At 45.7% G+C, this 25980-nt stretch overlaps 4 protein-coding genes across 4 annotated transcripts; all 4 read left to right on the top strand.

Moving 5' to 3' along the window:
* Positions 1 to 323: 323 nt before the first annotated feature.
* LOC311578563 (olfactory receptor 52D1-like) lies at positions 324 to 1331 on the top strand (the record flags this gene model as incomplete). The annotated part of the gene is made up of 1 exon (XM_084748460.1): positions 324 to 1331. One exon carries the CDS (start codon positions 324 to 326, stop codon positions 1329 to 1331), a length of 1008 nt encoding a protein of 335 aa, XP_084604586.1.
* Positions 1332 to 5167: 3836 nt separating this feature from the next.
* LOC311580754 (olfactomedin-4-like) lies at positions 5168 to 13515 on the top strand. The gene is made up of 5 exons (XM_084752416.1): positions 5168 to 5520; positions 6456 to 6674; positions 6863 to 7028; positions 7329 to 7488; positions 11749 to 13515. Exons 1-5 carry the CDS (start codon positions 5392 to 5394, stop codon positions 12497 to 12499), a joined length of 1425 nt encoding a protein of 474 aa, XP_084608542.1. The 5' UTR covers positions 5168 to 5391; the 3' UTR covers positions 12500 to 13515.
* A 1395-nt stretch (positions 13516 to 14910) lies between these two features.
* Positions 14911 to 17256, top strand: UBQLNL (ubiquilin like). Its single transcript, XM_084752305.1, has one exon. The coding sequence runs from the start codon at positions 15219 to 15221 to the stop codon at positions 17040 to 17042; it is 1824 nt and encodes a 607-aa protein (XP_084608431.1). The 5' UTR covers positions 14911 to 15218; the 3' UTR covers positions 17043 to 17256.
* Positions 17257 to 22571: 5315 nt separating this feature from the next.
* UBQLN3 (ubiquilin 3) lies at positions 22572 to 25263 on the top strand. The gene is made up of 2 exons (XM_084752293.1): positions 22572 to 22687; positions 22963 to 25263. Exon 2 carries the CDS (start codon positions 23000 to 23002, stop codon positions 24968 to 24970), a length of 1971 nt encoding a protein of 656 aa, XP_084608419.1. The 5' UTR covers positions 22572 to 22687; positions 22963 to 22999; the 3' UTR covers positions 24971 to 25263.
* Positions 25264 to 25980: the final 717 nt, after the last annotated feature.

The raw sequence follows: 25980 nt of genomic DNA, 5'->3' as shown, positions 1-25980 counted from the left end.
CAAAAGTGCCTGGTGATTAGACAGATGAGATTCGACTCAAACCCTAACTCTTCTGTTTGCCCGCCACGTGACTAGGCATCTGTTAACCACTTAGATCCCCAATTCTTCCATCCATCATATGGAAACGCTAGCAACCTCACAATGCTCTTGGGAAGTCCATTGTTCAGCATAGCAGTCTATGGTGCAGCGATCAGAAAGCGCTGCAGCCACTTACCCACTCCCTTCTGTAACCCTGACTTCACCCCAAATATCTGTAGACCTGCAGTTGCCGCTCACAGGCCTCCTTTATGCCCTGCAGGGACAGAGCCAGCCGGAAGCGGAAGATGGAGCTGGACCCTGCACTGCTCGCCCTCAATGAGACACTTTCTGGGCCTGGGCCCTTTGTCCTGCTGGGTGTGCCAGGACTTGAGAGCCTGCATGCCTGGCTTTCTGTGCCCATGTGCCTACTGTATCTGGCATCGTTGGTAGGGAATACCCTTCTTCTGGGGCTGGTAGCAGTTGACAAAACCCTCCAGGCTCCCATGTACCAGCTTCTGGGGCTTCTAGCAGCTGCTGACCTGATTCTGGCCACATCCACGGTGCCTAAAGCTCTGGCTGTGCTCTGGGGCTTGTCGGATGAAATCTCCTTTGGGGGATGTTTAGCTCAGCTCTTTGTTGCTCATGTGGCCTTCATTGCTGAGTCCTCGGTGCTGCTGGCCATGGCGGTGGACCGCTATGTGGCCATTTGCCAGCCATTACGCTATGGGGCTTTGCTGAGCCAGCGTGTGGTAGGCATAGTGGCCGTAGCAGCCGTGACTCGTGGTGCCTGTGTCATGGCACCCCCCGTGGTCCTTCTCCAGAGACTCCCTTACTGTGGGCATCGGGCCTTGCCTCACACTTACTGTGAGCATATGGGCGTGGCTCGTCTAGCATGTGGTGACACGCGCCCCAATATCTGGTATGGACTGGCCACCACACTGCTCTCCCCAGCCCTGGACCTAGGGCTCATAGGTGCTTCCTATGGCCTCATACTCCGTGCTGTCTGTCACTTGCCATCCCATGGTGCCCGCCACAAGGCCTTGGGTACGTGTGGGGCCCATGCTGGTGTCATTGTTCTCTTTTACACACCTGCTCTCTTTTCCTTCCTGGCTCACCGTTTCGGCCGCCACACAGTTCCGGGACACATTCACATCCTTTTGGCAAATCTCTACGTGGTAGTCCCTCCAGCACTTAATCCTGTGGTCTATGGAGTGCGCACGCAGCAGATCACTCAGAGGCTTAGGCACTTGCTACAAAGAGTGAGAAAGGTGGGCTCTGACAGTCAAGCGGAACCGCAAGCTTCATCTGGGTGAACCTAAGGTACCATAGTACCATCTGCCACTAGGTGGTAATATGACCACACTACCTATTCCAGACATGTGGGCAGGCTGAGTACATTACACTGACCTCTCTCTAGCTGCACCATTTGGTCCAGGGACAAATCACAACAATATGGAAGAGTGTGGGCCTACCAGTGACACACAAGGAGGCCCAGGACACATCGCTGAGACCACAGTCTCTCCCATTCACTCTACACAGAGCCAGATTGGGCTGTGTGAGAACCTTTGTAAGGTACCTGGCATCAAGCAAGAATTTCACGTTTGCTGAAGAGATGAAGACAGGAGGAGCTGGAGAAATAGTGTAGTGTGGATAAAGGAACAGAACCCTGGAGACTGGTTTCTGATCTGGGGGGTTAATACCTTGGGCTCTGGAAAGCTGTGGGTGGGGGTGGGGGTGGGGTGGAGGGGAGAATACTGAGGCTACTTCACCAGGAGGGTTCCTGTTTCTGATCAGATTCTGAGGGAGTTCCTGCCTTTTCCCGGTGCGTCATTGGCGTAGTTGCTATGGTACGGGAAACAGCCGCAGCTCATGTTGCCATGCTTCTTGTCCTGGCTACTGTCCTACTTGGCCTTCCTTCCATCTGCTCCTCCATCAAACCCAGATCTAGTGACACTCACTTGACCCTGATTCCAGGCGTTCTCATATCATGTGCACATTTGGTTTCAGAACCAACTCCCAAGATAGCCAGGGGTTGTTTTTTTTTTTTTTTTTCAACCTTCATGTTTCCTGGATGAAAAGACCAGGGTAATGGGACTCAGTGGAGAATGAGTTTTGAGAAGGGAGCAAGACAGTGACAATCTATAAGTCAGGATAAAATATAACCTCATAGAAAAGTTTTCCCAATATTGCAGTATAATATTATTCCTTAGAATTATCTCTATCTCTGCTCTTGAAGTCTTTCTAGAAAAGGTAATGGGGACTTTATGTGCCTTTTCAAATGAGGTGTACAGTGACAATAGAATCTCAAGGGATGAGTGAGTAGTCAGGGGGCCATGGTGCTAAGTGTCCACAGAATCTGAATTTAGGGGCGCTGTGAGAAGTAAGCAAACAGCAGTAGGCATACCTAGCAGTTATAGACACTGACCTTCTCAATAAAAATGGAATGAGAAGCCCTTCATGGAAACTTTCCAGTGAAATCTAGTGTCTCCCAAGGAGACCCCACATTGCTTGAGTAATAAAAAAAAAAATCAAGTAATATGACAGACAGACAGACAGACAGACAGACAGACAGACAGACAGAGATATTTAGGATAGCCAAAGGTGAGAGCCCTAAGCTGCGATTTCTTGTCCAGGCCTTAGGAACCAAACTCTTCTTTCTCTATAAGAATATCTATCAGAGAACTGAGGCTTAGTCGCCTCCTGTTGCTGGTGGCATGGAGGCTTCTTAGAGCACAGACAGCAGAGGCTGTGGCCATGCAGCCCAGGGGGATTAGGAGAGCGTTTGGCGTGAAGTGGAGTGGGAATGTTTAGGGTATCCAGTATAGTGAAAACGGGAGATTGCTAAGGGTGAGGGAAAGGTTGTAACTGGGCGACATACTGCAGTGTTGCTTAAGCAATCCGCCGCTCCCCCCCCAGGGGCACACTTTGGTCCCCATCCAAGGGACATGGTTAAGTGGTTAAGTAAATGGCATTTGTCCTTAGGTTGAACAGGTTAGGTGGCATTTCCTTCTAGAGCCTTCTTCCCCTGAAAGTTGAGGAAAAGATCATAATCCCCACTGAAAGGGCCCCATCCAAGGCCCCTCTAGATATCTCAGGTTTGCGTTAATCTATTTGTACAGGAGGGCCTGGCTAGGGCTTGGGATGGATGAGGGCAACCCTGTTTTCAGAGAGGGCACCGACTTCCACCCACGTTTGCAATCGCCAGTGTGTTCTGACACCCTTTCCCACCCTTCAAGACCCTCCACCCATCCTTGCCCTTTTGATGTTGAAATCTTTGTCCCCTCCTACTGAGACTATTCATTTGCACTGGAGATAAAAGCTCAGGGGAGCCCTGGGGACTCACCCCATACCTGCAGCTGGACCAAGATGCAGTCTGGCCCAGCTCTTTTGGCTTCCATTCTGCTGCTGCCCCTGGTGCTTCCAGGACAGCCTCAGGTACAGGCAAAGGGTGAAGCTGTCATGTAGAAGGGAATGGCTCTATGTTTGGGGCTGGCCTCCTTTTCCATTCTCACTTTGTTCAAGAATTTCTAGGTCCTTGGCAAGAGAGAACTGGAGGAGGAAAGATGAAGGGTGGGACAGAATTTCACTCTAATATTCCCTTGGGGGTAGTATGGACATAGGATGAGGAGAGAAGAGAGAGAGAGAGAGAGAGAGAGAGAGAGAGAGAGAGAGAGAGAGACAGAGGGAGAGAAGGAGGAAGAGAGAGAGGGAGGGAGGGAAGGAGAGAGAGAGAGAGAGAGAGAGAGAGAGAGAGAGAGAGAGAGAGAGAGAACAAATGACAACACTCTGGACTTTACATCCTATGGTTTTAAGTCCTTATTATGCACAAATGCAGTGCATACTCTTCCTGTGATAAGGATGCTAGTGATAAGGGTGGCCAGGCCTGGGCATTATAGCTTTATTTTAGTTTCTGCCTGAATCTAACACCTACTGAGAGTGAGTTTCAGGCTGGAGCCATGGCCAGAATAAACTATGGGCATCAGAGCTCAAAAAGATATGGGGGAGGGCTAAGCTCAGAGATACACAGAGGCCATATGTGTAGACTATTCTATAAAGAAACCACTAGCTGGTACCACAGGCCTACTCTAAAACTAGAGGAAAGAGTTTTCAATCTAGTGCTAATGTGGTCGGCTTCAAAATGGGAAATGGGAAAGAATGAAAGAATTATAATAACACATCTAAGTGACTCTGTTACAAGCAGGCAGACACCATCTCAATTACTTTATCCACTATCTATCAATCAACTGTCATCTGTCAATCATTTATCTATCTATCTATCTCTATTGATCAAACTCTATATTCTATCATATCTATCATCTATCTATCTATCTAATCTATTCACCTACCTACCTATCTTAAAGTAAAACAATAGGGCAAATTCCACAACTTTTATCACTACCCACTTGAAGGTGGGATGCAGACAGATGACATATTCAATGTTGAGTGGAAAATAAAAAGTAAACATGGCTTTAGAGCCAGCAGATTGGAACTGGATGTGAGCGAGTCAGGTTTTGCAAGGGTAAGAAGATTTCAAATTACCCGTCACCTAGCCCTAATGTCTGCACGCATGCCCTGGTTCACTGAGGCAAGGGAGTGCCCCTCCCCCTCCCCTTCTTGGCTCATGCTGACCCACCCCATCGTAGTGTAGGGCTGTGGAGCTGCCTTCGATGTAAGAGCACAAGATCTGGAATAAATGTCAACGTTTGGAGAAGCTTGCAGCCTCGTCAGTTACTAATTACATGATTTTCGCAAGATTCCTTTAGTCTCAGCCCCTTGTGATTTTTCAGCTGTGATGCATGGATCACCGCTCACCTCACGCCGTGTTCTTAGGAGTGTTAGGTAGGTCTCATCCAGATGTAGATGCCGCCTGCTGCTTCCCTTGGTGATTAGGGATTTGTCTTCCTGTGTTCTTCAGGAGAGGCTGAAGCTGTGGGGATTTGCCTAAGAGTAGGGTCTTTGTCGAGGACTGGAATTCCTTAAGCCTGCCCCGGTGCTTTTCTGAAGGCCAGAAAACGGGTTGCCTTCTCCCACAGATGAAGGGAATGTTGGCAATCAGCTATGTGGAGTGCAGCCATAAGCATTCAGTACACGATGCAGGGTGAGGTTGGTCAAATAATGGATGCTAAGAAGGGGACTGAAACTTTACTTCTAGCAAATTAAATGTAACTCAGACTCCCAAGAGAGGGACCCCCTAGACAGTCAGTAAGATCCCCACATGCAAAGTGAACTAACCCTCTCCAGTATCACAGGGCAGGGCTGGCCTCTTTTCCTCTTTCACTTTTGCAAACAGCATGTGGCGGTCCAGGGTGCTTCACTGCCCTCACTGTGCCTATAACCCTGCTTTTGCAGCTGGTGCGAAGTGTATTAAACTCCATGGATGAGAGCGGAACTTTCCAGTGCGTGGTCCATCTGGCCAACAACTCTGTCATCCTTCAGAAGCTGGAACAGCTACAGGGTACATTACAGAAGCTCACTGAAAAGGCTGAGCAAGAGCTGTCTAGGGTGAGTGCTGGAGCTTTGCACGGGAGTTGGGGCGGTAGGTTTGGAAGCACATCCTTTATGGGCATCAGCTTAGGAAGGAGTCCGTGCTAATGATTCCCTGTCTTTGAGGTTAGTAGTACTTAGGATCAAAGGGAAACTCGGTACTATTCCTAAAGTCTCCAATAGTAGCAACAGTAAAACATGGTTAATAGATGTTTACAAGCACTTTGTTGCTGTTTGCTTTTTGAGACAGGGTTTCTCTTTGTAGCCTTGGCTGTCCTGGATGCCCTTTGTAGACCAGGCTGGCCTCGAACTCACAGAGATCCACCTGCCTCTGTCTTCCCAGGTGCTGGGATTGCAGGTGTGCGCCACCCTGGCATCACAGGTGCTTCTTACATTAATAGATAAATTACTGGATATAAATCCTCTGAAAAAGGGGGAAACACAGACACACATATAGTCCAATCAAAAGCTTGAAAGCAGGATGACTGATGTGAAGGAGCAGAGGAGAGTTTGTGATAATGAACTGAAGTAGAAAGCCATGTGGAAGGGCTGATGGGCTGATCTGGAAGCTTGGCACTGAGCCTATAATCTGGGCAAATGAGCAGAAATATATCTGCAGTCCAGTGTGGCCAGTGGTTTGGTGAACCTTACTTTGCTGAGCTTCTAGCAAAGCAAGTGGTGTCCAGGCTAGAAGTTGGCATTGTTTACATTTTTACTCACTGAGGGGTGGCTCTGAAGGGTTCTAAGAATGGTAAAGGTGGAATTGTTTTGGCTTCAGAAAAACAAGGGCCTGAATGTCCTCAGGTAAGAATCGGGGATAATCCTACTGTTAAATAAGGTGGTAGACATGGTTGCTTTGAACAGTCATCATCTCTGGATGTGAGTGGAGGGGAAGAGTCAGGCTCCTTGACATCTAGAGGAACTATACACCTGTCTGTTTGTGCCGGGTCAAGGAGTGTGCATGCACCATTGAAGATCAAACCAGCCAGCCTCTCGAACTGAGTCACACGCTGGAGTCCGGTAATCCTGGTGTCACTGTGTCCCTGTACGACAACCCAGCTTTTAACCTGCTGCGGCTGGAGCTGGAAGGAGCATGGGAGTTGGCAGCCCAGCTTAAGGCCAACGAAGGTGTGAGTGGGGCCATGGACCTCCTCCACCAACTCCAGAGCCAGGTGCGTATGTAGCTAGATGAAAGAGCTTGCCTTTCCCCTCACAGCCTTCTGTCTTACCTGACTGTGTATATTTGACATGTTCCAAAACCTCTTCTCTCCAGAGAGGAGTCTGAACTAAAAAAAAGGACAGAGGGAATTGAGCTTGAGAACAGCTTGTGCTCAGCATTCCTGGGATCCCTTTTTCTCAGGTGACTAACGCCAGTCTGACGCTGAAGCTTCTGGCTGACTCTGACCGTCAAAGCTTCCAGGCCCTCCAAGAGCAGGTGACCATCCTTGAGGGCCAACTAAAGGAGTGTGAGAGGGAGAAGGAACAGGAACAGTCTTCCAGAAGCCCCAGCCCACCTCTGGCTCCTGGTGAGTTCACAGACTTTCCCAAGATTTTTTTCTCCAATGGCTGGGCTGAAAGCATGATTTCTATAATAGACTGAGGGATCAAGGGAAGACCAGTAACGATACTGATAAGGAATTAATCTCCGATTGCCCTGTATACCAAGATTGGTTTATTCATGCAAAATTTGTCTATCCAAATGATTATGAAGACACTTTCATGAGCATACTCCCAAGCATGCATGTGCTAATTATGGACCGTACTCTGCGTTCTGTGGGGGTACACGCTTCGTCTTTAGCTCGCATCTTGCCTGCTCTCCCCTGCAGGTTCCTGTGCTCACGGAGGCCTGCAGAAAGTGAGCAAACCTCTTGTGCTGATGCTCAATTGGAGGGGTTTGTCACACAAGGCAGGTGCCTGGGGCCGTGACTCAGCATCCAAGCCAGCTTCTTCCCTTTACTGGGTGGCTCCTTTGCGTGTTGACGGCAGGTGAGTGCTAGATGACAAATTTTCTGTGCCCGTATCCATTCCATATGTACTTTAACCTGGCCTCAACAGGTTTCTTAGTAGCCCTAGTGCAGATTCTTACCTTTGCTTTATGTTTGCTGCGGGGCCAGCCAGAGTAGCCTAGACTTGGCAGATCACCACCCACTACTTCCTGTGGGGCATGCATGGCCCCTAGTACTCTGAAGGGTTTTGTTTGTTTGTTTGTTTTTTGTTTTTGTTTTTGTTTTCTTCTGCTTTTATTTTTTGGTTTCTTTCTTTCTTTTTTTTTTTTGACAGTTTCCCAGAATATTTTATTATTACAAAAATTATTTGGTGAATGAATGATTCCATTGTGGGTTTTGGCTTATTTTGAAGACACTGAGAATCTGAACCATGTCATAAATATGCAATATAGCATTTTTAAATTTAAATTTAATTTTATTAATCTATTCAGATTACAACTCAGTTGTTATCCCATCATTTGTATCCTTCCATTCTTCCCTCCCTCCTGCTTTCACCCTATTCTCCTCCCCTAGGTCTAAGTCCGAGAAGGACCTCCTTCCCCCACAATATAGTCATAGGCTATCAAGTCTCATCTTGGTAACCAAGGGAAGGTGGTCAAATATGGGGCACCAGAGCTCATGTCAGTCAGTCCCGGCTCTCCACATAACTGTGGAGAATGTGCTGTCCATTGGGTAGGGGTTCAGTGTTTACTCTTGTATTGTCCTTGGTTAGTGCAATAGTTTGAGAAGAACCCCCTGGGCCCCAATCCATCCATCATGATGTTCTTCTTGTAGGTTTCTAGGACCCTCTGGGTCCTTCTATTTTCCCATCTCCTATATATCTCTTACCTAGAGTCTCAGTAGGATGTCCTCACATCTATCCCAATCTCTTGGTATGTGAAGACTTGTATGAACCATTCTTAACACGAGGATAATTAGACATAATAAAATTTCATGAGTTTCATGGAAAAGTGTGAGTCGCTACAGTGGGCGCTAACGAGTATTTGTTAGTTAAATGAATGGCTACAGGAATCAAGGGACAGGTGTATGAGTGCTTCAGTACTACCTCAGCTGGCTGGGTAGGTGGGTGCAGCTCACTCTGCTTAAAGTCAATGTATGTGGAAGTGTGGTACGGACCTACCCTGAGCACTAGGTCATGGGAGAGAGACATAAATGTGGGTGGAGCCAGCCATTAAAGAGCTCCACTTTTCTCAAAAAAGCTGAACATTAGTCATAATAATGCTCCCCAACGCCAGTTAGCACGTGTAGCCTGTAAGATACACCAGTAAGTCATTACTATGGCTACTCTCAAGATGCTAATTGATACTTTAGAACTTACTGCCCAATGTTAAGACATGAGAATTCTTATGACTTAATGCTTTTATTTGAAATCTCCTTGAACCTAATTCTAGAACCATAGTCTACTTTCATTTCCCTGTTTGGTGGCTTGTAGTTCAGCCTTTGTACAGGGGCTGTCCATAAAAACTGCATCAGAAAAAAAAAAAGGCTGGGCGTGGTGGCGCACGCCTTTAATCCCATCACTCGGGAGGCAGAGGCAGGTGGATCACTGTGAGTTCAAGGCCAGCTTGATCTACAAAGGGTGTCTTGGACAGCCAAGGCTACACAGAGAAACCCTGTCTCAAAACAACAACAACAACAACAACAACAACAACAACAACAACAAACTTGCATCAGCTACCATTTATTGATTGCTCTTTACAATAAACACTGTACTAAATTTATTGTTTTCATTATTTAGGTCAGCTCTCACAATCAATGAAGTATATTCTTTTGTTATTCCTGTCAGGTTTTACTTATAAGCTCTGTGACTTTGAAGAAAGAACTTAAACTTTCTGAAACCTAGCCCTATAATCCTATAATCTTTGAGAGTAAACTTTCCCTTATATAACGTTTTCAATATAATTTAATGAGCATATGTATTTACATGGCTAGCAGGCACTGTAGCTGTTGCTTTTTAAAAGGTTATTCATTATGGCATAGCATATAGTAAGTAAAAGGGAATAAAAATTGAGCCATTTGACTTCAAAGCCCTTGCTCTTAATTGCTATATGAAGCTTTCCAGTTTTTTCATGATGTTTCTTTTTAAACATATACATTTATATTATTACACATGAATAAAATAAGCTACATACAGCAGGAAGAACCATGACATAATCAGGAATTATATAAATGTTATATTCATAGTGATTTGGCTATTTATATTTGACAAACTTGAAGTAAACATCTTTCCTATCTTGTTGGGTCTAAATTTCTGAATGTAAATCAATATCTATCATATCTCATCTCTATTATCTTAAAACATCTATCTTGATCTAAAAACATCTTAACCCCTAATCAATTAAGCGTATTTGTAAGACTAAACTATCTGGTCTGCAACCCCAGCAGAGACATAAGAAGGAATAAAACTTAAATACCTGAGTGAACTGGAAGTGCATGTTAGCAGCTTCCAAAATGAAAAAATGACAAAGACAGCTTACTGCCTGAACAGTCACCCAACCCTCTCTGTAACATTGGAGCATCATCTTCAGCCTTCCAGCCCATTATACCTGACAGACATATTTGCAAGGCAGGAACTATTGAGGACTTTCTTATCCTGTGTTGGCAGAATTCGGCCATAGATTCTGTCTGCATCTAAGCTTGCCTATTTTTAGGCAGAATTTTGTCTGTGGCAGAAACGAGGACATTTTGCCCAGTGGTTTGTCTGCCACATTTGAAGCCATCTCCTTGATGCTCATCATCTTCTTTGAGGCAGGCTGGGTGTTGCCAGGAGTTAACATGTCTTGTTATTAAAGAATCTTTAGAATAATTAGAAACATCTTTAAATGTCATATTCTGTCTCTGAGGCTTTTGGAGACATTATTTAACTATTTTACCTTATCTATCTACAGAATCATATCTATCTGTTAGGCATAGGATATATATTCTTATGATAAAATTCAACTGATATTCAACATCACCATTATTTGCATCAATATACAAAATTCTATACCAATGAATTAAAAATAACCTTATTTGTGAGTAATAATTAAGGCCTTAAATTGAGGAGTACATTCAATAATATACCTTTTATTCTATCCTCCCTCTATATTTCTGTATCCCTCTTTCTTTATTTTTAGCTCCTATCTCCTTACCTACAAAAGAAAGATAAAGGAAAAGAGAGATGTCCTTGAATCCAACCTAGTTTTCTCTCTGTATAAGACCAATAATAACTTATAAGCAACTCTCAATGAAAATAAGCATCTGTAGACCAAGAGAGCAAACCGAAACCTACCCAACCCCCCTTAGAGGATATGGGACGTTATTCTCTTAAGGTTTCTTCAGGTTGATTTAGGACAAATAATACCTTTGAAGCCCCCTGCCCCACCCCACCCCCCCCCCCCCCCCCCCGCAAAAAAAAAAAACAATTGGGGAAAATGGTTAAGCAACATTTGTGGCCAGTTTATTTTTTGTGTGCGTGTGTATGTAAGAGAGAGAGAGAGAGAGAGAGAGAGAGAGAGAGAGAGAGAGAGAGAGAGAGAGAGAGAGAGACAGAGACACAGAGACAGAGACAGAGACAGAGAGAGAGAGAGAGAGAGAGAGAGAGAGAGAGAGAGGGAGGGAGGGAGGGAGAGAGAGAATTTCATATGTAAGTATAATGTATTTTTATCATGTCCACCCCTCTTTCCTTGACTCATCTCTAACTCTTCCTGTGGGCCCCCCATATCTTCCTTTAAAATTTATGTCTTCTTCTTTTGTAGTTACACACACATACACACACACACACACACACACACACACAGACACACACACTTCTAAAAAGTCTAGTTAGTGTTTCCTATATGTACACATGTGTAGGGCTGACCACGTGGGCATGGGAAATCTGTTAGGGAGTTTGCCCTGAAGACAACAGACCCTCCTTCTTTCCACAGCTGTGGACTGCTTGTAGCTCTTCACCTGGAGCTGTGACCTCATAAGTCTTTCCCACATCTATGTTGGAATGTTTATTGGTCTAATGCAGGTGACCATATTGTTGTGAGTTCATTGGTGCAACATCCCTGTCATATCCAAGAGATCCTGGTCCTTTGGCTGTTACACTTAATCTCTCCATCCATCCCCTCCCCTGTGCTCCCTGTGGCTTGAATGTAGGGGTTGTGTTACAGATGTGCCATTCGGGGATGAGGAGCTGACTATGCGCATACTACTTTACTACCCTGGTTAATGCTGTCACTTACTGGCTCTAATGTTGCGGGGCTTGGTCTAGGTACTTTGACTCCTACAGCCTGCACAAATCCTATGGCGACCTGGTTCTGCTGAAGCACCATGAGCAGTGGATGGGCTATGGTGATGGCAGTGGCAATGCTGTGTACAAGAACTTCATGTACTTCAACTACTATGGCACAAGAGACATGGCCAAGGTGGACCTCTCCTCCAACAGACTAGTGTTGAAACGCTCTTTGCCTGGTGCCACCTACAACAACCGTTTCTCATACGCTGGTGTGCCTTGGACTGACTTCGATTTCGCTGGTGATGAGAAGGGACTGTGGGTGCTCTATGCCACAGAGGAGAGCAAGGGCAATCTGGTTGTAAGTCGTCTCAATGATAGCACCCTCGAAGTGGAGCAAACCTGGCATACCAGCCAGTATAAGCCTGCTCTTTCAGGGGCTTTCATGGCCTGTGGGGTGCTCTATGCTCTACGCTCACTAAACACCCGCCAAGAGGAGATCTTTTACGCTTTTGACACAACCACTGGGCAGGAACACCACCTCAGCATCCTATTGGACAAGATGCTGGAAACACTGCATGGCATCAATTACTGCCCGTGGGATCACAAGCTCTATGTTTATAATGATGGATTCTTAATAAATTATGACCTCACCTTCCTGACACTAAAGCAAAAGCTACCAAGTTCTCCCATTAAAAGGCCTTCTGGGGCTCCAGCTCCATCCAAACGTATCAAGTCCAACAAGCCCTCTGGGCCAGGAGACTCCTTGATTCACCAGGGTACTTACTAGTTGAAGCATGTTTTCTTCCTCACCTCTAGAAAGAAGGTCAGCTCCCTTAATAACCATCCACCCAAATGAATGAGGTTCGCCGATTAACTACATTTTATATGTAATCAATCTGTCAGTCAACACATTAAGGTGCCAATAACGGCCTTCAAGGATTTGATTAAGAAACAAAATACATTATTAACTAGCGCAGAGTTGGAAGGGCAGCTGAGTGCTGAGTCATGTGTTTAGTATGTACCAGGTCATAGATTAAATCCTTAGCACAGTATGTGGGAAGAAAAGTCATCATTCTATCTCCTTAGCACTAAAAATAACAAGAAAAAGAAATCAGCCAGATAAATGATCCCCTCTTTTTTTCTGATGCTTGGGCATCATGCTTAAAAACTTACCCGGTAGTACCTAGGATTCTGAGATGATGTGACCTTTGGTTCTCAGGACTGAGTACCTCTGATTCCAGGGTAGAAGATTCATGGAAACTGATACAGAGTGGGGTACAGAAGTTCCCTCTGATGCCTCCATACTTTTGCAGAGAAGGGAGGAAGAATCTTGGTCTGAAGATAAATTCTTTTTTTTTTTTTAATCTTAATTTGTTCACTTTACATCCCTATTGTAGCCTCCTCCCTCACTGTCTCCCAGCCCCACCCTCCGTCCCACATACCCCCTCCCTCTCTTCCCTAGTCCTTAGAAAGGGGGATCCCTCCTCCCCCATCATCTGACTTCAGCCAATCAGGTGTCACCTGGACTGCCTGTATCCTCTTTCTCTGTGGCCTGGCAAGATTGCTCCACCAGGGGGAAGTGATCAACGTGTGGGGGCCAGAGTCTATGTCAGAAGTAGTCCTTACTCGCCACATTATGGGACCCACAATTTGCTGCCCTCAGCCAATCGCATTTTAGTAGTCTTAAAAGGCATTTAGGCCTTGCTCTGTTCTAGGATCTTGGCAACTGAATTGGGATTAGTAGCCTGGGATATGGACTGGACTGTGGCTTGAGACATTCTCAATAAAGCCTTCTTGGTGTGATTGCAGGAAGTTTCCTAGCATGTGTTCATCCTTTCTTTTCCCCTCTTCAACACCCTAAGAACATGTGGTTTTCAAACTCTCTGAGTGTCCCTTATCTGTCCACACAATGCTCCTCTTTCTCTAGGTAGCTGTATAAACACAGATTCCCAAGCTATCCTAGTCACAGAGGATGCATGCATTTTCCTTTTGTGTATATTCCCAAACATGAATCCTGAACAGGTCATGCCCTTGGGGGTGGGGCAGCTGTGAAGGGTCATCACTACTTAGTCCACCCTGTGTCAAGTATGGGTCAGTAGTGTGTGTGTGTGTGTGTGTGTGTGTGTGTGTGTGTGTGTGTGTATTAATCTACTAGTAATTCCTGAGCTTCTTGACAAATATAATCAAATACTAACTCCAAGAATCTGGGTCCTGGGAATCTTGACTTTTCACTTGTAGAAACCTGTCTCCCTTAGGAAATGCATTGCTAATCACTTTCACTGCTGCCACTTGATCTAGAGGTGCCTGTGTTCCTTGGTGTTTTCACGTAAAACTGGGCAAAGACCTTGAAATTAATCACTCAAAAAAGTTTGTTATGATGGCATATATAAAGACCAAACCACATGTAAATTATGTGAATAAAAAAGTGCTATAAATAGTCAGGTGTTCACCTCTACTTCAGGGGTACCCTCATAGAACGTTTCCTTGGCCAGTCCCACTCTACTTTCCAGAGAAGAAAAAAAATCCCCTACTACATGGGCACATTCCCACTTAAGCCTAGAATCCCACAGTCTCAGCATTCTCAGAGGGAAGCATAGCTTCCCTTATCACATTAAGATGTTCACTTTTGTTTCATTTTCCTTTCTTTAAAGTTATTGTTTTATTTAATTAATTTAATTTTTGAGACAAGGTCTCACTATGTAGCCCCGGCTGGCCTGGACCTCACTGTGTGGACTAAGCTCACCTAGAGATCTGCCTGTCTCTGCTTCCAGAGAGCTGGGATTGAAGGTGAGTCCCATAAACTCTAGTCTCCATTTCCTTCCTTATGGTCACTTTGTCAAGATCATCAGCAAAATTAACAAGTCATTCCTGTGATGCAGACTCCATTTGTACTCTCTGGAATGAATTTTTTAAACAATGGTCTCAGCAGACTCAACACTTTATACAATAAGCCGAACCATTCCAAAGAGGGACCTACGCTTAGCACTGTAAAAAGCACATATTCCATATCTGGTTTATTTGGTAGCACTATTGTTATTATTTACTAGGAAAAATTTTCCTCCATTTTTGAAAAACCTGTACTAATATTTTTTCATTACAAAGAGAGGCATTTCTACTCTCTCAAACTTATTCATCCTCATTTCATCATGACATATTGTGAGGCTTAAATTGACATCACAATATTTCTTTTCTGAACAGGTCATGCCCTTGGGGGTGGGGCAGCTGTGAAGGGTCATCACTACTTAGTCCACCCTGTGTCAAGTATGGGTCAGTAGCCACGCCAGGCCTCAGCTGGGCCATATCTGGAAAATTGGGGTGAGGGCACAACATTGAATAATATTGGCTTTAGTCCATTCATCCCTTTTGCGGGGGGGTGGCATCAAGAAAAACTATCCTATGACCTCAGAACACAGCACCTGCAGCAAAGGCCAGCTGGACCATTTGCCTGCCCTCACCTCTCTGCTCCTGCTTCTGCCTACTGCTCATCTGCCTATCTAGTAAGGTCTATGCCACATATCATATCTCAAACACCTAGAATGCCTCAGAGCAGGTGTCCTGCAGGTGTGCCTGCAGATGCGAATACCTCTCCAGGTGTCATTCAAGTGATTGTGAAGACACCAGGCAACCAGAACACCTTTACAGTGGCTAATGACACCTCAGTGAAGCAATTCAAGGAGACGCTCTCTGCTCACTTCAAATGCCAAATCGACCAACTGGTACTGGTGTTTATGGGCCGCCTTCTCAAAGACCATGACACACTGAACCAGAGAGGCATCATAGATGGCCATACCATCCACTTGGTCATCAAGTCCAAGCATGGCTCCAGATCCCTGGCTCACCTTTTCCGGAACCGGTTAGCCAACAGTCCTTGCCATCAAGACAGAAGCAGCAAAGGAAATAGCAGTAGCGTGTCCCAATCCGAAGGCATGAGTCAAGCCAAAATGGAGACATCCCTCCTCATGGAGTCTGATGCACCCAAGGTGGGTACTCGGGAAGCAGAAATGGGAAGTCCAGAGCATATTGCACAAATGCTGGAGAATCTTTGTGTCCAGAGACTGTTGTCCAATATGGGCCAGCTGATCTCAGAATACCCAAATATCCCAGAACTCATACAGCAGAACCCAGGAGCCTCCCTTCTCCTTGACAATTCTGAGATCCTATGCCAAACTCTGGAGCTGGCCAGGAACCTTGCCATCATCCAAGAGATACTACAGATCCAGCAGCCAGCACAGAACCTTGAGCATCCATTGAACGCACAGCCATACCTAGGCTTAGAGACAGTTCCAAATGGGACCAACGCCCTGGGCCAGAGCTATGACGATTGTAATGACCGAATGCTCAATGGCATGCATGATCTTTTGGGGGACAACTCTTTTACATCTGTTCTGGCTGGACAAGTCCTAGAACAAGTCCAGACTCCTTCCCTACCTCCACTGTCTGAGCAACAATGGGACCAGCTCCCTATTGCCCAAGTCATTTATGTTGATTCCTGTGGATTGCCATCAGTCATCCCAGAAAGTACTACTCCCAGCAATCTCAACCATGCTTCCAGGGAAAATGCAGCCACGGAAGCCACAAAGGGCCAAAGTCATGTCTGTGTTGTTCAGCAGCCAGCTGGGATTCCAGCCTTACCTAGCATAGCAGTCACCCAGGGGCTTCAGGAGGATGACAAGGGTACCACCAGCTCTCCAGGTACCTCTGACCAGTGTTTAGAGGAAGCTCTCCACTGGGCAGATGAGCAGACCAGCTCTCAGATTACAGGAGGCGTGGTCGAGTTGCTTAGGAACCACCCACACATGGTGGCACAGATGCTGCTGCTCCTGAGTACATCCCAGCTGAGTGAGCAGTTCAGGCAGCAATGTCCCACGTCCTTGCAGTCATCACAGCTTTCTGACTTGCTGTCAGCTGTAGCCAACCCTAAAACATCACAAGCAATATTACAAATTGAGCATGGTCTGCAGCTCTTGGCTTCAGAAGCTCCTGCTCTTTTGCCCTGCATTGAACCTTACCTGTGGCGTCTAGGTTGTCTTCCTTCTTCCAGCTGTAGCTACCCTGATTCAGTGCCCTCGACCTGGAATCCACCAGACACAGATGAGCCTCAGTGTCCTGAATGCTGTCACAAATCTGGAACAGTCCTTCAGAGATTACAGCCCCTGTCTGGAGACTCTTCCCATTCCTCACAAGCCCCTGAGGTCTGTTTCAGTAAACAGATGGAATGTCTCCAGGCCATGGGATTTGTGAATTATAATGCCAATCTGAAAGCTCTAATTTCTACTGATGGTGACACGAATGCTGCTGTTCTCAAACTCCAGAGACCTCAGGGACTCTAACCATTATGTCTCCCTATCTACTTTCTACCTGCATGCTGACCCATTTGACCATTGGCCTTTCCTAACTTTCCTGATGCTTCCAACCTGGAGAAGTCCTGGAACAGGAGAAACCAATCAATTCTTGCTCAACTGAATACTAGATCATTGGTCATGGCTGGAAGATCTGTCAATAAAATGGCTACACCTACTTGCCTTCATCTGAGGCTGGCCTCGGTTTTGTTGTTGTTTTTTGAGACAGGGACTTTCTATGTAGACCAAGCTGGTCCTCAACCTGCTGCTTGAGTGGTGGACTTACTCATGAGCACCACTGTGTTTAGCTTGACTTTTTCCTCTCTCAGGAAATCAACAAAATGTGCTTAAAGTCTTTGTTTTACCTACAGATGCACAGACACATACATTGGATGCTTGTTGAGAGATAATCTTATGTAATGATCAAGTGTCAGAGAACACACACATGTAAACCAGAGTGTGTATACACAGGCAGATGCAAATACCTATTGGCACGAGAATAGATCATATGTAGTGGAAGAGACTTGTCAAACAAAGGGAAACATTATGTGGGTCCAGATATTTAGCCATAATGATATTTAGTCATGTTTCTCAAAACCAAATTTAACTTGCAAGAAGAGCAAAGATAGATCCTGATAGGTCCAGGTGGGAGGAATTCACATATAAATGAGATATTATATTTATAATTGGTGCCTCTTATGAATTACTACTTTCATAATTACAAGACAAAGATTGACACTTGTTTTCCATTATCAATCAGAGGTACAACCACTGCCCCCTTTACTTCAGAGCTCGTCATTCTCAACCCAGTCCTCCATGGGTCACTGTGCTTGCGCAGTTTTGTTTTTTGAGACAGACTCCCTTAAAAATTATATATGCATATATATACATATATCATTTTTTAAAAAAGAGATTTTTTTATTATGTATGCAGTGCTCTGCCTGCTTGTACCCTTGCAGGCCAGAAGAGGGCATCAGATCACATTGTAGATGGTTGTGAGCCACCATGTGGTTGCTGGGAATTGAACTCAGGACCTTTGGAAGAACAGACTGCTGAGCCATCTCTCCAGCCCCTACATATATAATTTTTATTATTTACTTTACATCCTGATCACAGCTGCTTCTCCCTCCTCTCCTCCCAGTCTCTCCCTCTCCCCTCACCTCTCCCCATCCACCCCTCCTCTCCTTCTCCTCAAAAAAGGGGAGGCCTCCCATGGATATAAACCAGCCTTGGCATATCAAGTTGCAGTAAGATTAGACAAGGCAGCCCAGTTAGGGGAAAAGGGATCCAAAGGCAGGAAATGCAGTCAGAGACAGCCCCTGCTCCCACCTAAGCAGTCCCACCTGACGATCCAGCTGCACAGCTGTCACATGTATGCAGGGAACCTAGGTCTGCCCCATTCATGCTCTCTGCTTGGTGGTTCAGCCTCTATGAACCCTGATTGGCCCAGGTTAGTTGATTCTGTAGGGTTTTCTTGTGGTGTCCTTGACCCCCTGGCTCCTTCAATTCTTCCTCTCCCTCTTCCACAGGATTTCCCAAGCTCCACTTAATGCTTGACTGTCAGTCAAATATCCCAAAGGTGGTATCAAATTCACCATCATCAGCAATTATAAAGGGGGCAGGAGCACAAAGTTTCTGTCACTTCTAGTAAGCCTCTTTCTAGACCCTTCTTCACTACTACAGCTTATCAGAAGCATTCAGGAAAGAAATTATAGCTATACTTTGTTTGTCTCAGTTTATATAAATAGTTCAAGATAGGTAAATGATAGGTAGATATGGAGAGCAGATGATAAATGGAAAGATATATATATGTAAATGATAGGCATATATATGTAGATGCTAGATAGATACATAGATAGATAGACAGATGATAATCAGATAGAAACGAACCTTTCTATGTAGCCCAGGCTATCCTAGAACTTGAGATCCTCTGGCCTCTGCCTCTCCAAGTGCTGGAATAACAATTATATACCAACCATGCCTGGTGTGATATCATCTTCCTATTTTTCATTGCACTATGCTTTGAACATACCATATTGTGGAACTCTGCTGTTAAGGATAAAGTCTGGCATTTCCTGATAGCCTCTGAGCTTGGTATAAGGCGACAGACTCCCTTTCTCAGATGGGTTCCCTCTTTGACTGATCCGGGGAACCTCTGTTATTCTAAGGAGCTCACCTAGCCTTTAGGGAGATTACAAGCCCAATCCTTTCCTGAAAGAAACTTCCTGATAAGAAATCTCTTCAGTGGGCTGGAGAGACAGCTCAGTAGTTAAGAGAACCACCTGCTCTTCCAGAGGTCCTGAGTTCAATTCCCAGAAACCACATGGTGGCTCCCAACCATCTATAATGAGTTCTGGTGCCCTTTTTTGACCTTCAGATGTACATGCAGGCAGAATACTGTATATGTAATAAATAAATACATCTTAAAAAAAAAGAAAAAAGAAAAAAATGTCTTCAGCAAGCACCTGTGGATTCCTGGAAACACACCCTATGCTAATGAGACCTTAGCATTCAGCGAATAGCCTTTAATTGTACCTGGAATTCTTCCACTATGCATAGGATAATTAAGTATTATGTTTCCCTTATTAGGTTAGGGTTGTACTAGTGCATGCAAATGAAGTATCTCTGGTTGCCCCTAGCCCCAGTGAATCAAACACATTCACCCTTAAGATCCCTCCTGCTGCCCAAGGTTTCTAAGTCCTTGTTTCAAAAGAAATAAAGGGGCCAGCATTATCAGTTTCATCAAAGACCATCTGATACTCATTTATTCTGAGGAAGAAAAGGCTCCCCTTCCCTTGGAAAAATTCATTGCTGGACCACTGGGCTTGGCTGCTGGTGAGTCAGCTATGTGCTGCTGGTCACTGTGAGCTTCTGCCATTCACCAATGTGTCCGCTTGAATCACTGCCACCATCTTTCTAGCACTGCTGTGCCCACCACAGTGCCTGTCATTGGGAGCAAGCTGCTGGCTGTTTCTTTCTTTCTTTCTTTCTTTCTTTCTTTCTTTCTTTCTTTCTTTCTTTCATATATATATATGAAATATATATATATATATATATATATATTTTTTTTTTTTTTTGCGACAGGGTTTCTCTGTGTAGCCCTTTGCAAGCCCCCCCCCCTTGGTCCAAATCTGCAGGCCTTGATGGTCTCCTTGTGGGGTTCCTGAGCCCTCTGGGTCCTTCCATTCCCCCCGCCCCTATTCTTCCATACCACTCTCCGAGCTCCATCCAGAGTCTATCAGTGAGTCTCCCAGCATCTGTCCCAATCCCCTGCTGGGTAGAGTCTCTCAGAGGACATCAATGTTGGGCTAATATCCACTTGTAAGTGAGTATACACCACTCTCAGTTTTGGAGCTCCAAGTGAGCCTCCGTTACTGGCTGCTCATGAAGCTACCACAATAACTTGCCCTGCCTTTGTTGCCACCTGGCTCGGGTTTGGGAGCCCTGAGTTCCATTGACCCTGCACTTCACCCTTTTCCACCCCCAGAGCATGCACTTCCAGTTTGGTGCTCAACACGGCCAAGTTTCCCTGTACAGTACCCGACAAAGCTCAGAGTCCCAGGCGAGGATTGACACCCCAATCTGACTCTGTTTATATTCATTGTCATGAAAGTCACTATTTCCCCCAAATATCTCCATCTTACAGTGAGGCGCACATAACTTAGGCCATCCACTTGCACACTTGCTCACTTGCTCACTCTGCCTTCTCGGGATCCAGGCTTCTGATCACTTTTTCTATTCTTGCATCACTTTCCTCCTCCTCACTGGAATGCTCTCATCAAAACAAACAGTCATCAGCACAAAATTACCACATGCTAGTCTTCAAAAAACAAAGCACAGAGCACCAAAAAGCCTTTAAGCGCCCCAAGCCTCTTCTCTCCTTTGCTCTACTCACGTTTCGTCTACTTGCTTTCTGACTCATTTCTGTTCCCCACCCTTATTCCACAGCTGGTCTCCTGCTTTCTTTTATTCAAATTCAGTAGTCTACCTGAGTTCTTAGGCACACATAGACTCTCTAGATAAACCTTCTGGGAGCTCAGGGAACATCATGAAAGTGTGGTAAAGAGAATGGAAGAGTCAGAGGATAGGGACGAGTGCTAAAATGATGCCTTCTGAGCGTGCCATGGACACTGCACTCATCAACTCCCTGCAGCTATAGTTTCCTACACAAGAGCTGTGCAAAGTCACACCAAGAGGATCAGTCAATGTACCAGCAGACTGCACTAATTGGACTCACAGTTACTAACATATTTTCTTGTAACCTACTGATTACAGGAAACAAGGGTTATAAGAAACAAAAAGCAACCAAAAGAGAGTTCAAGATGGTGGAAGAGGGGTGTGTGTTGAGAGTTGCCCAAGGGGAGTAGGAGGGGGAATCATGGGTAGATATGATCACTATATACAGGTATGAGATTATCAAAGAAAAATAGGTAAAAATTCTAGAGTCAATCAGTCCTTCAAATCTGTCAGCCTAATTTTAGAAACTTGGATACTCTTTAACTTTTGCAATGCCATTTGATCCCTCCTTCATCTTTGACCCTTCTTTGAATTATAATAGTCCAGATTTTTAAATGTTGTGTGAGTATTTTTATATCTATCCTTTTTTATGTACAAACTAGATAATCTTGTGTATAATGAGAACTTTTAGTACTTTTTCATCTTACTATGCTTTTTAATATATTGAGTAGCTAGTCTTAAGCAGTCTATATTTCAAGTAATCTAAATACTGTTATATTCTAGACTTCCAATATTTAACTACTTAGCCATATTTCTGTTAAAAATAAATACCTCAAATCTCTACAACGATATACATCTAAATTGCATATAATTTCCCTCATGTAGTTTCTTTATGTAGCCATTTCTCTGTACAAAAAAGATCATGTGATTAAAAAATTTCCAGTGCATGCCTTTAGTCCCAGCACCCAGAGGGTATGGCAGAGATGGGCATTTCTTTGTGAGTCTGAGGCCAGCCTGGTCTACAAAACAAGTCCAGAATAGCCAGGGCTATTACACAGAGAAACTCTGTTTCAAAAAATAAATAAATAAATAAATAATAAACAAATACTTAAAATTTTCAGTTATTTTCAACTCTTCTCTCAATTCTATATCCTATCAACAAATATGCTTTTTGAAAATGTATAAAATTATATATTCTGGTTTAACATAGGCTATTGAATATAGAGAAAAAGGAATTGAAGATTCCAGAAAGAAATCTTCAAGTTTGGGCAACTGAATTCAGTTCTTAGTTGAGACACTACATGTTCCTAAGAAACTTTTTATAGAGACACAACTCCATTCTGGGTCTCCATCCACCATACATGGTGTTATGTGGAGGAGGGCTGTTGGCCTGAAAAGAAATTGCTAGCCCCACGTCCTCATTATTAATATGTAATCGAGAAAAAGGTAATAGAAGTTAAGTTGGGTTGGGGCGGGGGGGAGGTTCGGGATTTCCAGGGACTCCACTCGTTTTGGAATCTCCAGTATCCATGGTGTGAGGCTGTGATGTCAGTGCTGAGCTCACAGAGGTGACCTGATGGAATGGGTTCCAACCCAGAAGGCCTACCGGGTGGCTGTGCAGCAAGATGAGGGCGGTTTGGAGCCCTGCCTAGGAGGAAGGACGGGGCCACAGCAGATTGGTGTGTATCCCCCAACCCTGGCCCCTTTATTTCCCCCTCATTCAATTACTCATCATGTAAAGGCCGTGTCCTTGGGCCCTGAGTGTTTCTCCCTGACCAACACATTTTAATTCCATTTCCTCAAAGCGTCCCTCTCCAAGTGACCTAATGGTCCTTTCCGTGTGGACGCTACACCTCTCCCTGCCCCAAGACCCGAGGCCCTCTTTATATATGCCTTTCTTACTTTTACCATTGGTTGAAAGGATGACCTCCATCTTTCACCCCCATTCCCTCAGCTGTGTCCCCACAGACCTGGGCCTCCTGCTGCCCACCATGGCTAAAAGTGGAGAGGCTCTACCACAGGGCAGCCCAGTGCCAGCCCAGGATTCCCACCTCATCCGAGTGACGGTGAAGACACCCAAGGACAAGGAGGATTTCTCAGTTGTAGACACGTGTACCATCCGGCAGCTGAAGGAAGAGATATCACAGCGCTTTAAGGCACATCCAGATCAGCTGGTCCTCATCTTTGCTGGAAAGATCCTCAAGGACCCTGACTCACTGGCACAGTGTGGAGTGCGAGATGGCCTCACAGTTCACCTGGTCATTAAGATGCAGCGTAGGACCACAGGCACTGAGTGTCCAGCCCCACCAGTCTCTACTCCAGGTCCCAATCCTGGCGTACTCCCTCAGCCAAGCTCTGTTTACCCTGTGGATGGGTCTCCTTTCAGTTTAGGTGTCCTCACAGGCCTCAGTGGGCTAGGTCTGACCTCCGGTAGCTTCCCTGACCAGCCAGACTCACTAATGTGGCAGCACCTCTCAGTGCCTGAACTTGTTGCTCAGCTTGTTGACGACCCCTTCATCCAGGGTCTGCTGTCCAACACGGGCCTAGTGCGCCAGCTGGTCCTTGACAATCCTCACATGCAGCAGCTTATCCAGCAGAACCCCGAGATTGGTCATATTCTGAACAACCCCGAGATCATGAGGCAGACGATGGAGTTTCTTCGCAACCCTTCCATGATGCAGGAGATGATGCGTAGCCAGGACCGCGCACTCAATAATCTGGAGAGCATCCCTGGCGGCTACAATGTGCTCCGTACTATGTACACAGATATTATGGACCCCATGCTTAATGCAGTCCAGGAGCAGTTTGGTGGCAATCCTTTCGCTGCTGCTACTACTGCCAGTGCCACCACGGCTAACAGCCAGCCATCAAGGACAGAGAATTGTGACCCTCTTCCTAACCCCTGGACAACCACGTATGGGGTCTCAGGTGGCAGGCAAGGAAGACAGCATGGAGACCAGGATGCATCTGAGAGTAGAAATAGGCTTCCAAGCTTTCTGGGGAACATAGGACTCTTTGATTATATCCAACAGTTACATGAGACTTCCCAGTCCCTGGGTCCTTATTTGCAGGGTACTACTCTGCCAACTTCGAGGCCAAGCCAGGAAGCACCACTACCAGGAAACAGAGTTCCTCCTACTTTACCCTCAGCCCACAAACCTGGGTCAAGCCAGCCTCTCCCCAAAGAGTCAGTAGCTGTCAAGGGAAAGTCATCCTGCCCAGCTTTCTTGAGACACTCGTCGGAGAACAGTACCAGACAAGGAGAAAGCCTACATGATGCCGGAAAGGGCTCTAATGGCCAGAGCACTAGCCTACCCAATCATATCTCTCAGATAGGAGATTCTGCCAACTGCCCCCGGTTTGTTCCTACACCTTCTTCCCTGACGTCCGCCACTCCTGGAGTCCCGGAATCTCCTTGGTTGCCTCCAACAGGTTACCCAAGACTTCCGAGGCAAGCCGGCACAAACCAAGTCCCTCGAACGCAGAATGAGGTACATCAACAGATCCCACTCCTGTTGCACCTTCAGGCAGCCATGGCAAACCCCCGCGTCATGCAGGCCTTGCTGCAGATTGAGCAGGGTCTGCAGATCTTGGCTACCGAAGCACCACGCCTCCTGCTCTGGTTCATGCCCTGCCTGGCGGGATTGAATGGAGTAACGACAGGAGGTACAGAATCCCGAGAAGGTGCTGTCATGTCTGAGGATCCTCGCCCAGCCCCGGCTCCTCAGGTTTCCCCAGCACAGGGTTCTGCAGAGCTGGGTTTCCATGCCACCCCCTTCCTCCAAGTGTTGCAAGCCTTAGCTAGTACCAATACCCAGCAGCTACAACTGGAGGCTCATTTCCGGGTGCAGCTGGAACAGCTTCGGGCTATGGGCTTTCCGAATCTTGAAGCCAATCTTCAGGCCCTCATCGCTACAGGGGGTGACGTAGATGCTGCTGTGGAGAAACTGAGGAAGTCTTAGGAGCTCTAGTTATTTGGACTGTATCTTTTCCTTTATGCCTCCCCCCCCTCTCCCCCATGCCTTACTACCCTAGTTCTCCTATTCGTGAATACAGCTGCACTATAAACCAAATTACGATGATGTTCTTTACTGTGGAGACAATGTTCTGAAGTCAACGAGGAAGACCGACAAGCCAGAAAAATAGGGTGGGGATGCTGTGTGACCCAACTGTGCCTGCCACTGTCCTACCTGGGGCCCTCGACTGAGTTCTTTGTGTACTTATCTTGAGATGCAATTACATGGAACCTCTAGTGCAGCCGTTGCCTGAGTCTGATTCTTGATTCTTGTGGGGTCTGAGGAGAAAGGTGTGTGTGTGTGTGTGTGTGTGTGTGTGTGTGTGTGTTTTCTCTGGAGGGCTTATGAAGCTAAAAACTGGTGGAAGCCATAAGAGCCTAACACTTGGAGGTGGGAGAGAATGTGGCTGTCACCCTTTGAAGTGGGAGGCTCAGGGATTTCCTGGTGTCCTGGGAGTTTTTCAGATTTTGGCATATTATAGGAGCTGTTCCCACAGTCTGTCTTATGGTCTGTCTGATTACCTGCCTGGTTAGAGAAAGGACACAGTTTCTTATATGTCTTATCCCTAAAGGCTATCCCACAGACTTGGAATGAATCTCTGAGTGGGTACAATCTGCAGCAGCGATAATGTACTCTCGGTTAAAATGATACATTCTTCAATCTCAGTTTATATTATTTCTTATAGACTAATTCAGAGAAGAGGAAGTTTTCCTCTTTTCCTTTTTTTTTAAATCTTTTTTCTTTTTTGAAGATTCATTTAGTTGTTATGTGTGTTTTGTGTAATATATGTGTACAGTGTGTGTCCTGGTGCTTAAGCAGAGATCCAGAAGACGGTATCAGATCCTGGGCAACTGGATGGAGAGGCAGTTGTGAGCCACCTGATATGGGTTCTGGGAAGTGAACCCGGGTCCGCTTCAAGAGCAGTAAGCACTCTAAACTACCAGGAGAGTTGAATT

This window comes from Acomys minous, assembly GCF_964271855.1.
Source record: "Acomys minous genome assembly, chromosome: 2".
NCBI classification, from domain to species: Eukaryota; Metazoa; Chordata; class Mammalia; order Rodentia; family Muridae; genus Acomys; species Acomys minous.
This window is presented reverse-complemented; position numbering and strand designations above follow the sequence as displayed.